Genomic DNA, 17,527 nt, shown 5'->3' on the forward strand with positions numbered 1-17,527 from the left:
AAAGTTTAGACACTAAAATATATTAAATGTGTAAGCTTAAGAATACATCTTTTTAGTTTATTTTCTTTAATGCAATTTATAGTAATTTTTCATGATTTCAACATACAATTTGTTCTTCTCTTGCTGTTATTGTGACAGCTACTCCAAACATTTCTGGTTGTATCGCCATTTGTTAAACATTATGTGACAGCTGCTGAACCTCATATAGCAATGGTGATTAGTGCCTTTTATCAATGTAACTTCAGGGATTTTGTTTTGATTTTAACATGATCACTTTTTGCCCACGCATTTCTTTTCCTCCGAAGAAAAAAAAATGAATGCAAAAGGGAGTGAATGCTTTAATTAGTTAACCACATGTAGGCTTTCCAAATAGAAGCATAGAAGTATGCTTGGTATAATCAAAAAGTCTCTACTTCTCTTTTTTCCTTTCTATACAGGCAAGGCGGGTTTCCTGGAATGAACCAGAGTGGGCCGATGGGGTCAAATTCTTCATATAACCAGTCAATGAGTCATAATTCTGGCATGATGAATTCACAACCATCCCCATATAATATGATAAACAGTTCCACAGGTAACCAATGCTAATCTTAGTTTATTTGCATACTTGTTGTCTTTATTTGGTAAAGAGCATTCTAAATTATCTGGTGTTAGTGTGTGCAAAACATAGGAAAATGTGCACACAGCCTCATTTTCTCACTTTGTTTAGCTATAAAATGGCCTGCTTTATAGGTGTAGGCATGTGTTAAAAAATATGCTTACATTAATACATGACTTATTAAAATATATTGTAGTTTAGCAGGTTAAGTTAGATCAAACTTGTTCTACATTTTTTTTAAAGTAGAGGGGACCAAAAATTTCCTGTTCCAGCTGGAAGTAAAGGGAATAAAAGAAATGTGCCCTCTTAAAACATTGTGTTACAATTATCACTCTTTCACTGTATTATCATATAGTAATTTATAGTTTTTCTTTTATCACTGCTTCCTACTTCACTATTTCTTTGGAATTATGCTTATATTTTAGTTTATTTTTGTTAATGGTAAATATATTTATGCATGCAGTACTACAAGGTTTTCTTTACAAGAAAGTGAAGAACAGGGAAGAGCTTCAGCAAATGCAGTTTAATTTGCCTTATGAATTCTGTCCCATATAAAGTTCATATTTTATCAACTGCCTAACTCTTATATTATCTTAAACTATTCCAAAATCCAATCTGCTTGTTTGTGTGCTTGGATAATTTTCTTAAAAATAATCTTATCAACCTTGGAGAAATATTTTGCTGATCGGCCAGTGGTGCAATCTCACCAAAGTTGACAGGCCAGAATAGAAAATTAGTCCAAGCCAATCCTTCGGTTTACAGCCTTTACCCAACCACATATGTTGCACTAATACCTGCCTGCTGATCATCCTGCACCCTTGGGCCTGTGTGATGCTCATTCGCTATACTAAGGTCTTTGTTTAGCTCTAAAACCTGCTAAAAATTAAAATTACTAATTTAAAAGCAAAAACTTTGAAACTACTGGAATATTTCATATTTTCCAAGTGCCTGTTGGCAGCAATGCAAAAACAGCGTTTAAATGTCCTTTGATCTCCTACTTCTGCCTTCAGCTAGTGATCTACTTTAATTAAAGACTGATTTTGTTAATTGTTTTCCTTTCTTTTTGTGTCAGCTTTTCTGATAGCTTTGTGATTTTTGTTCAATGGAAAAATACGTGGGGCACCTGTTCCCCTGCACCCACATACATCTAACCATGTACACATGCAAGAATTACTGCAAAATCTGGGTTATGAATAACATGCAAAAGCCCCTTCCTTTGTTTTATCTATTACAATGTACTGGTGTTATTCTTCTTCATATATCCAGTCTCTTATGGAATAGACTTGTCACTGTTCTTATACAATGTTTTATTAATCATTTGCAGCAGGATTTGAATTATGTATTATGCCTGAATACCTAGTGGTAAAGGGGATGGCATTTAGTTAGCGCCAAAAAAGAAGATTTTATTTTTCCCTCAGTATGCAAATTTTTATCTAAATGGCATAAACACTGTTACATGTAAAAAAATGTAGTGTTTGTTATTTTGACTTTGACTGGTTGAGATCTTTTCCAAGCTAATAGTGTAAGCTTAAAATCTTTAGGTTGGCTTGTCCAGTTACTATGGAATTTTCTGAAGCCATATAAAGTGTAAAAAAAAGACCAAAAAACAAATAAAATTCAGTAAGCTTTTAAGTCTTGTAAGTGCTTTCATTGGATGCTTTCCACCTGTATCTGACTAGGGTGTACCGTATGCCTTATAGTACAGAATGCCGGGGACCCGGGGTTTTCCGAACAACGGATCTTTCAGCAATTTGAATCTTCATACCTTGTATCTTCATACCTTAAGTCTACTAGAAAAATATATAAACATTAAATAAACACAATAGGCCTCCAATAAGGATTCATTTTTATCTTAGTTGGGATCAAGTACAAGCTAATGATTTATTATTACATAGAAAAGGGAAATAATTTTTAAAGATTTGTATAAAATGGAATCTATGGGGGATTCCGTAATTCGGAGCTTTCTGGATAATGGGTTTCCGGCTAAAGGATCCCTTACCTGTACAATTGTTTCATACCTTGCTGTTTTTATCAGCCATTTATTATACAGACTTGAATTACAATTATTATGTAAGGCTGTGGTTGGCTAAAATATCTTCAACCGATTGGAAACTCATACAGGTATTGGATCCGTTATTCAGAAAGATTTGAATTATGGCAAGGCCATCTCCCATAGTGTCCATTTTAATCAAATGATTTAGATTTTTAAATATGATTTCCCTTTTCCTCTATGATAATTTCCCTTTTCCTCTAAGATAAGCTATAATTAATCATAACTGAATGCAAAGCAATCCTGTTGGGTTTAATTTTTGTTTAAATGATTTCTTACTAGATTAAAGGTATGGTGAGCTAAATTACAGAAAGATCCCTTATCCAGAAAACCACAGATTCTGAGCATTATTAATAGCAGGTCCCATACACGTACTACCCCAGCTCAGAACAAAGGAAAAACATAGCTACTAAAACTGTGTTAGGGACCAGCATGGTAACCCTGCGACTTTCAGCTCACTGCACTGCAGGACAGGAACCAATCAGCAGCTACGCAGACCTGATAGGGAACTGAAGCCTGTCTTTGCTTGCGTGACTGCAGGGCTGTGATTGGCTGTCCCCCTCCAACTGTGCTTCTGGCAGGAACCATTAGGACATGCCCACCCCTCATTTGAAACAGGAACAGGTACCAGTGAACATCTATAGGGAGCTCCAATAAAGGGGCTATTTTTGAAGATAATATACATTTTTAGCACCATGTAAAAGCAACACCATATATTACTTATAATTGCCTACAAAATAAGGGTTTTTTCATTTATTCTTTATGTCTCCTTTAAAATGATAATATACTTACCATAAATCTGTTATTATTCCTATTAATATTAGTAACAGGTTAAACGGTTTAATTGTAATCTTAATTGTATATGAGTGTATTATCATGTATATCATTGTAGTCACCAGACATTAGAATGTACATAAGAATGGCTTAGTAGATGTAAATAAGATAAAGAATTGTTTTCCTACCCATTGAACAGCAAATAATTGTAAATGTACATGGCACAATTGTGTATAGCTTGTAATTTGGCAGGCAGAGCCTCTTCTGAACCTGCAGCGATGCTACCGATATTAACAAATTAGCACCGTGCTGCTTGCCAGCTTATTCACATGAGTCCTGCACATGCTCTCATTGCTGTAATTAAAACTAATTATTTTTAAAAACAAAGAAATAAATGGATATGTTCTGTATTACTTTATAGGAGGCAATCTGTGTAGTAATGTTCAATTATTTTCCTATTTGGCTTCCTTGGATGCGTTTTTTTCCCCATGATCTGTAAAAAGCTCAAAAGCTTCTGCTCTGTAGGTATAACAATTATCTGTTCATATTGGATAGTCTATATATTTTTTATGCAATTATAATTTGCGAGGCACCAAATTTACTATTTTGTTATTCGGCCAAACCCCCTAATCCTTTGTGAAAGATGACAAGGCTGCAAGTACAGGGTTATTTTTATGCACCTAAAGGCTCTCAATTGAATCACACAAAATTGAAGAGTGTATGTCCATGTCCTTCCGAATTTGACCACTGAAACATTATCATCATTATTTTTTAATTATTTTTATTAGGTCATCTTGGTCTTGTAGAAATGATAAATACCGGAGAATCAAAGATGGTATCATCCCTCAAACTAGATGGTAAAGAACATTCTCCTGCTCCACCTGAAGCTAAGTCAAAGGTATTTCTAACTGCATGTGGTGTTATGGCCAAGCAGTGTCAGCCATATTGTCTTCCATTGTTTGATTCTAGCCAGCCTTCTTTTGTTTGTTTCCTGCATGCATTTTTCATTCATTTGTGTTGCGGGTCTATACATGTTTATACTTTATAAACCTAAACTTTACTAGCTTAAATGCATTTAACTTTAGATAATACAGTATAAATATTTGAGCTTGGGGATATCCAGTTTGGGGTTGGGAAAAGACCTTTGTGCCTGGTTTTCAATCTGCAGCCATTTTCCCCTTCTTGCCTTCAGTTCAAGCTTCTGTTGTTGGCCGTCTATACAGCACCTCCATCAAAGGCATACTTAGTATTTTGCTTTGCGTCTTATATGAGGCATAAGGCGAGTGGCTTTACTTGTTTTTGTTTCATTAGGGTGCAGTCCATGCTTAAGCATTTCATGTTTGCTTAAAATAAACATGGTGGCTTATTACCTTTTACCAAGCAAATGGCAGTCTTGCCAAAATGCACTAATATCTAACAATTAAATTAACAATTTTGATTTGATGCATTTTATATGCTTGTCTTTTTTCCTGTTTCTCCATACATGCAACTATACTGCACTGCCACTTGATTATATTACATTTCAGTAAAATTTGCCCTATTCTTGTCACATTTTGTTTTGTATTCTTCTACTGCAGGATAGCTACAGTTCACAGGGTAATTCTCAGCCCCCAACCCCAGGTCTCCTGACAGTCCCTTCCCCATTGTCCCCAAGCTCTGCTAGCATCTCCTCCTTTCATGGAGATGAAAGTGATAGCATTAGCAGCCCAGGCTGGTCAAAGACTCCATCAAGCCCTGTAAGTGGCCATGTTATGTTTATTCAATATTTACTTCAAATAGATTTTAATTATTGTTTGCATGTTGTCGGCTTTACAGTAGTTATCTGTTCTGTTATTGTTTTATGTTGTTTTTCTTTAATTTCAATTTACATTACTTGTTGCACTCTGACCTGTAGTTTAGATTAGACCTGCAGATTACTATGTTGCATATGTTTTATTGATCTACATAAACTGATATCTAGGTCACAATGAGCCCAATAGAAAACCTGATGTCAAGACACTACTATCAATCTTTAAAATTATTTATGTTGACCAGATAACAACTTTTGGTAGATTTCAAACAGTCCAGTTATAAATCCTTCCTCAAAGTGATACTGACACTAAAAATGTTCTTTTCAAAGTATTATTCTACATTAAAAGTTACATATAGGTTTAACCTGACTGCCCCAGTTAGAGTTTCTAATGCAAACTGACTACTGCTGCACAAATATGGCCGCCCCCTCATAGAGGAACATGGGGGTAAGAAAGGTAATGTAAAAGCATCAGGCAAATAGTTTTATGGCAAAATTATAAATAGCATTCAAAGATAATGTTATAATAGATATTAAAAAGGTTATTTTCTGGTGTCAGTATGTCTATAAACGTATATGCCCCTTTACTTCATCTCATCCAAAACAGGTTATGAAAGGCATATATTTTTGGAGTGCTTTTAACACAGTGATTGCCAACATTTAGGGGCAGATTTATTAAGGTTCGAATGGTAAATTGGAATTTGAATTTTCAAAAATTTCAAATCCAAATTTAAAAGCACCAACTCAAATGTAAATTTGAATGTGAGATTTATCACACATCGACCATGTAAACGGTTAGAATATTGGCGACCTAAAACTTGAATCGCGTTTCATTTGAATTAGATTCGAGTTTTCGGGGTCAGTAACATTAGTTTGAATTATAGACATTCAAGTTTTGAGTACATTCGAATTCACATAAATTTGAAATTGACCTTTGATAAATCTGCTCCTAAATATTTCAACTCCTCTGGCATTAAGCAGCAACCCAATTTACTTACTTTTTCGTCACTGCAGATACAGGACAGACAAGCAGGCACTCCTTTCAGAGCTGTTTTCCTCCTTGCTGCTAGGTTCTTGGCCTTTTCTCTTTCACAGGTGTAAACTGCAATGCGATTGGAGACATTTACACAGGGTCACAATAGAAGCCAGCTCATTAATTTAAAAGATAATTATGTTAGGACCATGTAACACAGAGAAGAATGGCACATAACAACTTGATTGACCCTGCTGCATGGATATAATGTGGAGATTATAAAACTATTTCAGTGGCATTAATAATTTCAGAGGAATGAATTAAAGGACAAAGAAAGGCAATGTTTTACCCCCATACATTATGACCATCAGCCCTCAACCCCTAACCTGAGTCAGCAGATATATTTTGCCTGCTCTGGTTTCTGGCACTGGTATATTCTTATAATTTGTGATTGGTCCAGAGTTGCAATGGGCCACTATCTTTCCTATGCTGTTATGATGGAGCCTGCTGTTTTGGACAGCTCACATGATTGTTAGGGTGCTGCACTTATACTCGTAAGTGAAATTAAGCAAAAACAGAACATAACACACCTTTGAGATGTGCTCAGCCATTGCTTCCAGCAAACCAATTCAGATGTCGGATCTATTTCACTATATTGCTCTGACCGTTTAAAAAGTAACCTTTATTATCAATTTTGTTAATGAAAAATTATCCATGTGCTTTACCATTTGACACAATGACTGCATTGTCACTTCCACAACAGTGCTGGCCATAGTCCTAAAAACACACATATTTAAAAACCACATAACTTGGATGGTGGTTATGCACCTTTTTTATTAGATTAAGAAACTACATATGTACATGCTAATGATAGCTATGTGTAAGTCCTATTAGTTCACTTGCCCCCACCCTTCCGTTTGTTCCCCAGAGAAATTCCTGGCTATCTACGTTGGTAACAAGTGGGAGCTAGCCACACAACCTTCCACCTTTGCCACACTTGTGCTGCACATGCCTGTAGCAATGCACCACCCTCTCCTACTTACTCTCAGTATCCTCTCTGACCTCACCTACTAGCTGGGAGTATCCGCTCACACTATCCACTTCTTACATGATAAGAAGAGAAATCTACCTTTCTCTGGGCTCTTGTTCTACCTTAGCCATGTTTGGCAATCTGAAATGCATTTTCTAATGTCTTTCTTTTACAGTTCTAATAAATAATTTGGTGCGATTGTAATCATTTTACAAAAGAGAGCAATACTGCTGCATTATCTTTTTTAGAAAACATATGTCCATCTTTCTCCACAGAAGTTCATTCTGCTTTAGGCTGAGGGCACAAGGAGCATTGGCTACACTGCTCTCCAGCCTGAATTTTTTTTAGGCTGAGAGAAGCAGATCTGCTCCCTTATACACCTCAGTAAAACTGCATTGACAAGTACAAATTCTGCCTCGACTCCGCTGCACAAAGTGAAGCTGAACAGGGATTGGCCCAAAAATGACTGCTTTCACATTTTCAGACTGATCCCCACTCAGCTTCAATTCATGATGTGAGACTTTCTCAGCATTCGTTTTTCTAATATTCTATGTTCCAACAAGGAAAAACAAAATCTACATTTGTCAAACCCTCTAAAACTTGGAGCAGCTCACAGAAGGGCAGCTTTTTAATGACAATATTCCAGATCCTTAATAGCTGAACCTATATATCATTTAAGCACCTGTTTATTTTAAGAAACCATGATATGCTAATCAGTTGCTCAATGACATAATTACCTTTTGTATGGTTGTCCCGCTGCAAATGATTATCTTGGTTTTCTTATTTTGCATAAAAAGTAATCCAGGTACCTAGTCCTGCAACAGTTACTTACAGGCATCCTCATGCTGTTGAAATTACCTAGAAGATAACGTGTTTTTTTTTTCAATTTTTAAAATGGTTTATGAGCAGGTTTTTTTCGAAAACTATGTAAAAAAAAAATATGGCATCCATGCACAAGTATTGTATTTTGTCGATTTTAGTAGACTAATCAAGCTGGTGGATGGCAACTACAAGGCTTAGTGGGGAAGACAAGAAAAACCTTATAATGAATTTAATTTAAAAAAAAAATTGGAGTGAGAGTAATGGAATGCCATCAGATATACATTTAGCCTAATTTTTTCTTTTAAATAGGCTATTAAATACCCTTTCAGAACCCATGATCTACACTTATAATTTAAATTGAAGGTGTTTGGTTCTGGATTTAACAGTTTATACAGTTTATAAAGTAATCAGTATGAAAATATGAATTACCAGTTTGAGAAACTCCATATTTAAGTGCATGCCTAGATATTTGTAAAGTAATCTGTGAGTATGTTTCATATTTCCTTTTGTACACTGCAGAAAGCAAGTTCTTCAACAACCACTGGAGAAAAAATCACAAAACTGTATGAATTAGGAAATGAGCCAGAAAGGAAGATGTGGGTGGATAGGTACTTGATCTTCATGGAAGAACGAGGCACGCCTGTTGCAAATCTACCTGCAGTTGGAAGAAAAGCTCTTGACCTTGTCAGGCTCTACTTCTCTGTTAAAGAGATTGGGGGTTTAGCTCAGGTAATACAACTTAATTGATGATTTCTGTCATAATGCATTATCTGCTTCTTACAGATATGTGAATTTACTTAAATCATGGAAGCTAACTAAATTGGAAGATCACACAGGGTTTGTTAAAATTTGCAACTTTGTTTAAATGCCTCTTTCCCAGCTTGTAGACGCCCTCATTATGCGCATGTCTGTGACAGAAAATGGTCTCCTGCAGGGGATAGTTTCAAATAAACAAACTGTTCTTTCCAACCCGCTGGAGTGCCCACACATCTGGTAGGGGAAACAATTTTTTGATGATAGGTGCCCTTTAAGCTAATGTCAAACTGGATATATTTTCACAGTGGTTAAATAGTAAAGAAAATAGATACTAGAAATTAGAAAGTTACTTAAATTAACTTGTACATAGTTGATCTAGGGACTGGTGTGATTTCCTTTTATGGAGTCAAGAACTACTCATACAGCAGACTCTGCGGTGGCGAGGGGGCCTGGTGACTCGGAGTCTGTTGTATTGTAGCACCCCTCACCAGCCCCTCTTACCTTTAAAATAACGGTGCAGGCCTGGAGATGGAGCATGAGTAGGACGGGGCAGAGGGACTGTTTGTGCCAGGCCCCGTTTAGAAGATTCTTTTTGTGGGGGGGGGGAGCACAGGGCACCCAAGTTGTTACTGGTCTGGAAGGATTTTTTTTCCCTCTATGGCAAACTTAAGTTAGGCAGATATCACTTAGAAAGTTTGATGGCAGGGGCGTAACTACTGAGGAAGCAGGGGATCCCAGGAGATATAGGGGCCCCATAAGACCCTAATTCATATACAATTTCATTTAATACTGGTAAAACAGGTCAACCTCTAGACTTTTTGGGGGCCTGAAAAATAATTTGCTGGGGGGCCCAGTAATATTTAGTTACACCGCTGGTTGATGGGCATGTGTCTTTTTTCATCTAAACCTACTATTTTACTATAGAAACAGTAACCCATTCCTGCAGTAATATAAAATTAGTTATTCATATGGCATGTCTGTATTTACATACCCAATATTAGGGATATTCCAAATCCATATTTGTTTTGTATTGCTATTTTTTCCCGTTAACTTTTATATACATTTCCCCCATGTCTCAATTTCTAAAAAAATTCTTTGTCTTCTTTTGTGAAATAATTTAAATATACCTGTATTCATTTTTCACACGCTAGGCACTTCACATACTGTACATCAAGATACAACAAAATGTATTATTTTACATTACCCAGTACTCCTTTGAAAATAAATTCAGTGGCTTTGCTGTGCAGTTCCCCTGAGTGTCTGTATGAAGTACAAACCCTGTCATAAACAGCGCTGCAGATCTTCCCCACTACAGAGACATTGGCATCCTGGCACATTTACCCTTGGAGCTTTCTGAAAATAAACATATTTTCTTTCCACATTTACAGCTCCCACAATAATACTAAATTGTGGAATAACACAGTTGCTCTATTTTTTATTGTTTTTTAAATGAGTTCTTAGCAGCAAGGCCCATTTTAATTGAATCAGGAGCGCATGAGCATTTCCATGCTCTTGTACTTTACTTGGATGCAAATTGCTGGCTCCGTGCATGTCTCCAATGAAAAGTGCTCAGCATTACTATTAGCAGGTTCTTTAATGGCTTTATAACTGTGAGTGTGCGGCTGTGCATCTCTGAGTGGGAGTAATGAGCGTTAGTTAAAAGAGGCAAATTAAAAATATATAGGGAGATAAACCACAGAATAACCTGCATGTATTCTTCCTTACCCCCCTCTGCTGATTACAGAACCATGTGCTTAACCACAATAATGTTCTTTTTTATTGTAGGTTAATAAAAACAAGAAGTGGCGAGAGCTGGCAACCAGTCTGAATGTTGGCACCTCCAGCAGTGCAGCCAGCTCCTTGAAAAAGCAGTACATACAGTATCTGTTTGCCTTTGAATGCAAGATCGAGAGAGGGGAGGAGCCTCCTCCTGAGATTTTCAATCCAGGAGAGTCAAAGAAGCAGCCTAAGATTCAGCCGCCATCTCCTGGTAAGAAAAAGGCATGCATCCAATTTGACTTCCAACACCAAAGTAGTGGCTGAAGTCATGTCTAGTAATAATCCAAGTGAATGAACCTGGCTTCAACAGTTGAAGCAGAAGCACGTGTGTATATTTACAAACGTATGAAAATAACGACAAGTGTGTTACAATAAAAAATATTATTTTCCTAGACCCACCACAAATTACGCCCAATAAAGTAGTGTTTCACCATAATATTTCATAGAAACACATCTCAGAAATTAGTGGTCTTTAAGGAAGACAACAACAAAAATGTAATTCCATTGTCCCACCACGTCTAAATGCATGAAGTTTCCATATGTTTTATGGTGGATTTAGAGTATTCATTGGTATATCAGATGCAATTTAAAGGAGAACTAAACCCACCCCGTATCAAAAGTCCCCTAAACATCCTGGCATTGCCCCCCCTCCCCAAGAGGTTCATTAGGTAAATAAAAACACCTTTATAAAAAATGTGACCCTTAAATGCATAGAAGCTGAGCTCCCGGTCGCCATCTTCCGGCTCTCCATATTGTCTTTGGGCCTCTTTGCCAACACAAAGCCTGCTGGAGCATGTGCAGTTGGGCCAAGTCAGGAATTGGCTTCAACTGAGCATGTGCAAATCAGCGTTGAGACCGAAGACAATATGAAGAGTCAGAAAATATCGAAGATGGAACCCACTGTAAGCATAAAAAACTGAACTGCATAAATCAGCACAGTTTCTTGATGGACTTGATATGCTAAATGAATCAAAAAAAGTATGTGGTTCACTTCAGTGTGAAGGTACTAACATGGATATAGACATCAGACTGATGAGTCTGGCTGTTAGTTGACTTGGATCATAGTGAGGAAGTGTGCTGCAGTAAAAATTACTGCACAAACAAAGTATGTTCAATCCTGCCCTTACCAATGAATTGGCTGTATTCCTGCCTCTTTTATATGAGAACAGTGGACTTTCTTTAAAAACGTTTCCAAATGGGTAGTCCTGCCCTAATAAAGACCAGGGTTTTATTACAATCTGTTCAATTTGTTTACTTTAGGGGCCATAGTTTATTAGAAATGGGATTTTGTCACTTGTTTTACTTTTCCTAGTAGTATTTAATAGTAAGTCATGGGATTTCTCCAGGACCTCATCCCTAGTTTGTTCTAATTTGGTTCTGTTATAGCCCATTTTAACCAATTTCTCAATTAAAATTTTGGAGGCCTCCATATACTTCATGTCATCAGAAGATCCTTTGGGATCCTTCTAATTGTGCTGGGGGTATGACAGCTATCATAACTTTGGTATTGTTCTATCCAGGGGTTTATTATATAATTCTGTAGTTAAAGTTCCCTGTTGGTTACTTATTTTCACATACAAATAATGTTTATATTCAGCTGTAAATTTAATGGTATGTGTTCAAAAAATGACAAAAATGCTTCCAACTCAACCTCATAGGATTCCCATATAATAAAAATATCGTCCACAAAGTGTTAATAGCAGGAAATTTTAACATTATATGTGGGATTCTGAAGGATTAGTTTATGTTCAATGGCATCCATAAAAATATTTGCGTACCTGGGAGCTAAATTAATACTCATTACTGTCCCTTGGGTTTGTATGTAATGATCTTGGGTTAAATCTGAAAGTTTTGTTTCAGAACCAGCGCAACCAAGTCCAAAAGAAAATATATTTTGGCATGTGGTATATCCTCAAGTAAAAGTTTTTTTCTTAATTTATGACATCCGTTTATCATGGGGTATAGAGATATACAGGGACTGTACATCTATGCTACATAGAATACCCAATTTAGACAACTTGTTAAAAATTCAGTGGTGTCTTTAAAGCATTGTAGTAATTTCTGTGATACTTCCTGTAGAAATGTGTTTACAAATTGGGAAATTGCTTTAGTACTGACCGCATTCCTGAGACTATTGGGCGACTTGGAGGATTAATTAGGCTTTTGTGTACTTTAGGGAGTTAGTAAAATAGTGGGGCCCTGGGATGTGGAGTTATTAAAAATTCTTTAGTGGTTTCATTAATAATCCCAGCTTCAAAAGCGTACAATATGGTGTCATCCACTTTTTTCTTAATCAGCTAAGTAGGGTCATAATCAATGTATTCATAATGGCCTGGGGTATTAAGTTGCCTTGTTGCTTTTTTATATAATCTCCATTATTCTGAATGACAATGCTGCCCCCCTTTGTCTGCTTTCTTAATCACTATATTTTCATTATTTTCCAAAGATTTGAATGCTTCTTTTTTGTGATATTATGTTTTGAGTGTCTGGTGTATGTTCCCCATAATGATAGACTTGATGTATTACCACATTTTGGAAAGTCTCAAATGATGTGACATCAGGGATAAAGTCACTTTTGTTCTTTAATAAATCACTGTTGTGTACACTTTTATTAGGTCCTTGTTTGTTTGAAAAACATTTTTTAATTTAAGTCTTCTAATGAATTTTTTAAAATCCACCTTCCATTGGAATAAGTCAGGCAGGAATAAATCCCTAACCCTTATTAAAAATGGAATGTTCAACATCAGTGTATAGTCAGAAAGATCTAGTCAGTGGACTGACACATCTCTCCTGCTGTAACTGGTGTTACTATGGCCAATAAAATTGGCATCTTGCTGGTTCACGTTGGGATCTCCTCTATGGTGCGATTCTGGCTGTGCTTTCGTCTCTTCGTTCCCCTGTGTCTCTCTACTTCCAAACCACTGTCGGCCCCTCCAACGTCGCCTTTTACTTGATCCTATAAAACGCCTGGAGGTAAATCTTTTGCCGCTCGAGTCGTGCTCAGATCCCAGAATAGCTGGCTCATCCACGTCACTCTCTCCTCTGTGACGGGGCTCTCCTCTGACACAATGTTGGGGGTTCCCTCGGCCCTGTACGGTGTCCCGGCAGTCCAAACTTTCTTCCAGTGCGTTCCTGCTGCCTTGGGAATTCACTCTGCCAAGTGTAGGTGCTGCCAGTAGTGTAATCTCTGGTATCCCATTCTAGTTTTTTAATTTTACGTGCCACTGTTTCTTTCTTTAGTTTACTAATGTTACAGTCAATTTCTCGCAGGATTTTGTCGTAGTCACTACTATTAGGAGTATGGTTCTTAGCACAGTCTTTTAATTCACTAGATGCCACTTCAGTGAAAAAGTGTCCTGTGCTCCATCCAACAGTGGTGGGGTTCACCAGGTCCCCTACACATTCGAAGTATTGAGTGGAAATTATCTAAATTGAGCAGGTTTTCCAGTTAAACACTCGTGAGGCGACTTCAGAAAACAAAGCGTTACATATGCCATCCTGCCGGCGATTTGCATTCTTGCAAACGGGAAGGCATTTGGGGAGCTTAGTCTCCTGTAGTTAGAGAAGATTTCTCGCTGGGCGACTAATCTCCCCGTGTGCCACCAACCCTTAATACAGTTGCTTAATAGGCATGTGATTTTTGCAATAGCATTCCATGAGGCGAGTTATGAAACTCATTTTAGGCAGTAGCAGCCCACAAGTTAGTGATGCGGCAAAAAGCTGCTTCTGGTGACTTCAAGAAATGAAATTCTGATTTCAAATGAAATGTTGGCTCTTTTGCAAAGAGCACAATTGCTACATCCAAAAGGCCACCTAAGAGTGGCAATGGGCCCAGGAATGCCATGTGGCATTCAAGCAGATACCCATGTCCCACCAATGTGCTGTTACAAGGCAGGTGCAAATCCATGTGCAAATCATTGCAACTCCAGAGATGGTTCATTTTGTGCATGTTTCTTTGTTTTCTTAAATGGTGATTTGCTTCAGGCTGGAACTACACGATGCGTCTTCTGGAGATCCAACGCGCTGAGAGGAAGCGCATGCGAGGGGACAGATGCAGGGAATATAAGTTAAGTAATAGAAATGTTGGACCTTGTCGCTGCGTGCATCCGGCACGACTGTCAGATGTGAATGCTGCACTTTGCGTCTTCATCCGACAGTCTTGTCGTGTCAGATGCACGCAGCAACAAGGTTCAACATTTCTATTACTTGCCTTCTATTTGCTGCATCCGTCTCCTCTCATGCGCTTCCTGTCTGCACTTTGCCTCTTCATAATAATGCAGTCCTATAATCTTATCTTTAACATAAGTAGCAGCTGGAAAGTGGCAACATAAAAAGTAGACATTCCCGTATTTGAGCTGCATGTTTATAATGCCATTACAGTTGGAACCAAATCATATATTTATTGTTGGCTAATCAGTGAAATTCTATTTGGTTTTTACATTTACTGATCATTGCCATAGAACTGGCCACATGGCCCCTGGGTCTCTGGAACGCAAAACTTGCAGCATCCAGTATCTCTGCACAATGTGATTCTTGCCCATTAACTGATTCTTACAAATGTGAAAAATCCAGGAAATATTTATGTTTTCCATATGCTAAAATGCTATAGGGAATTCCAATGAGTAGGCATCGAGAAAAGGAAATAAAAGGAGGCCAACGCAAGCATAGCAGAGAGCCTGGCCCTAATCAGGGATCTTACAAAAATCCATTAATCTTTGCAAAGAAAGGACTGATTTTGCTATTATTAGCAGACAGGTGATGTCACAGAGTCTGTCCAGAAGCCAACAGGGAATCCCCAGCAGAGGAAGGGGGGGGGGTTATTCGTGGGCTTCCCTGCTTTAGTAAACAAAGATGTCCTCATTGTGACCTCTGTTCAGAGCAGAACTAGTGACGTGTTGAGGCGCTCGCAAATTCCCTCCCACCCCACCCTATCCCTCTACCTCAGCCAGAATTAGGCCAGTAGGTTCATGCTGTGTAAATTATCTTCCCAGCATGGTGCTGGCTGCTCACTCTGAGAAATGCACTGCACTTAACCTCTAATAACCTCTCCTTTGTTTACTATATAGCATGCGCCTCAGACTGCAGCCAGTAGATATGCATAGCATCTCCTGCCACATATTAACCTACTGGCTGCCAGACCTTTTGCTTTTCCCCTTCTCTGGTAAATCATTGGAACAGGGACTCCAATGCTAGGCTGCCTTTTACCACATGAATCAGCCTTAGTTTCGGTCCTTGTGCATCTACCTCCATTATGTATACGCTAAATTCTTAAGGTGGAACTATCACGAAAATTATAATTTAAAATAAGCTTCATCACACTGAAACAAAAAACATTCTAAATGCAATCAATTAAAAAATCTTAATCGTTTCTGAAATAGTCAAGTTTATGTTCTCTATCCCTCTCTCGGTATCTGTTTCTCTTCATTCTGTCTTCATGCAGCAGTTTCAGGTGTCAGATATTCATTGACCGTTAGATCCAATATATCTTATGGGGGGGGGCTTCCTTTCCTAGCAGATGTATTAAAGCTAACTCTAATAACTGATTCCAGTACAAACAAAATCTAACAAAATATCTGCCTTTTGCACAAATTCTGCATATAGAGAGACATGATGTCTGGTGATTTTAAGAGAGTGAGCTCCAATACATCTTCTAGGCAAAAGCTTACAATAAATTTTAATTTTCACAATAGTTCCCCTTTAAATCTAAAATCACCACAGAATAGGCGGGGCACAGAGAAGTAGGTAAATCAGAATAAATAGAAAATGTTGTGTTTTCATACAAAACGTTTTTGTGTTCTGCAATTAGTTGTTTTTAGTTGGCCTTAAAATGTGTGTACATGTGCACCGGCAATAGTGCTGGGAGGAGTACCAATTTTTAAGCACCGCCACTGAAAAGAACCACTGTAATAGTTTGTATTTTTGTTGCAACTTGTCCTTTCTTCTATGGGGCAGTAGTTGTATGTTAACTCTCTGACCCATAACATCTCTGTTCCTGAGCAACAGAAAATTAATCATTATTTTAAAAATTATTATTTTAATGTAGTAAGAACGGTTTATAAGGGAAAGGAAAGCTATAATGCACTTTGGCAAAAATAATATTAATGCAAGTTATACACTAAATGGCAGTGTGTTGGGAGTTTCCTTAAATGAGAAGGATCTAGGGGTTTTTGTAGATAATTCTGGGCAGTGTCATAATTCTGGGCAGTGTCATTCTGTGGCTACTAAAGCAAATAAAGTACTTGCATAAAATAGTACATTAACTCAAGGGATGAAAACATAATTATGCCTCTTTATAGGTCCCTGGTGAGGCCTCATCTGGAGTATGCAGTGCAGTTTTGGACTCCAGTCCTTAAGAGGGATATAAATAAGGATGCACCGAATCCACTATTTTGGATTCGGCCGAACCCCCGAATCCTTTGCGAGAAATTCGCCAAATACTGAACCGAATCTGAACCCTAATTTGCATATGCAAATTAGGGGTGGGAAGGGGATAACTTTTTTACTTCCTTGTTTTGTGACAAAAAGTCACGTGATTTTCCTCCCTGCCCATAATTTACATATGCAAATTAGGATTCTGTTCGGCCGGGCAGAAGGATTCGGCCGAATCCTGCTGAAAAAGGCCGATTCCTGGCCGAATCCCGAACTGAATCCTGGATTCGGTGCATCCCTAGATATAAATGAGCTGGAGAGAGTGCAGAGATGTGCAACTAAACTGGTTAGAGGTGTGAAAGACTTAAATTATGAGGGTAGACTGTCAAGGTTGGGGTTGTTTTCTCTGGAAAAAAGGCGATTGCGAGGAGACATGATTACACTTTTCAAATACATTAGAGGACATTATAGACAAACAGCAGGGGACCTTTTTACCCATAAAGTGGATCACCGTACCAGAGGCCACCCCTTTAGACTAGAAGAAAAGAACTTTCATTTAAGGCAACGTAGGTGGTTCTTCATGGTCAGGA

The 17,527-nt window shown here is 37.8% G+C and overlaps 1 protein-coding gene across 7 annotated transcripts in view; it reads left to right on the forward strand.

Moving 5' to 3' along the window:
- Window positions 1–17,527, forward strand: part of arid1b.S (AT-rich interaction domain 1B S homeolog) — a 237,567-nt gene that overhangs the window by 200,752 nt on the left and 19,288 nt on the right. For 5 of the 7 annotated variants that reach the window (XM_041564452.1, XM_041564453.1, XM_041564454.1 and 2 more), the window contains 5 exons: window positions 438–571; window positions 4,208–4,317; window positions 4,997–5,155; window positions 8,553–8,762; window positions 10,575–10,779. In XM_041564452.1, coding sequence (XP_041420386.1) covers window positions 438–571; window positions 4,208–4,317; window positions 4,997–5,155; window positions 8,553–8,762; window positions 10,575–10,779 — 818 coding nt within the window. The remainder of the gene's footprint in view (window positions 1–437; window positions 572–4,207; window positions 4,318–4,996; window positions 5,156–8,552; window positions 8,763–10,574; window positions 10,780–17,527) is intronic. The other 2 variants (XM_041564455.1, XM_018265255.2) reach the window with 1 other exon arrangement.

The sequence above is a fragment of the Xenopus laevis genome, chromosome 5S (assembly GCF_017654675.1).
Source record: "Xenopus laevis strain J_2021 chromosome 5S, Xenopus_laevis_v10.1, whole genome shotgun sequence".
In the NCBI taxonomy this organism is placed as follows: domain Eukaryota; kingdom Metazoa; phylum Chordata; class Amphibia; order Anura; family Pipidae; genus Xenopus; species Xenopus laevis.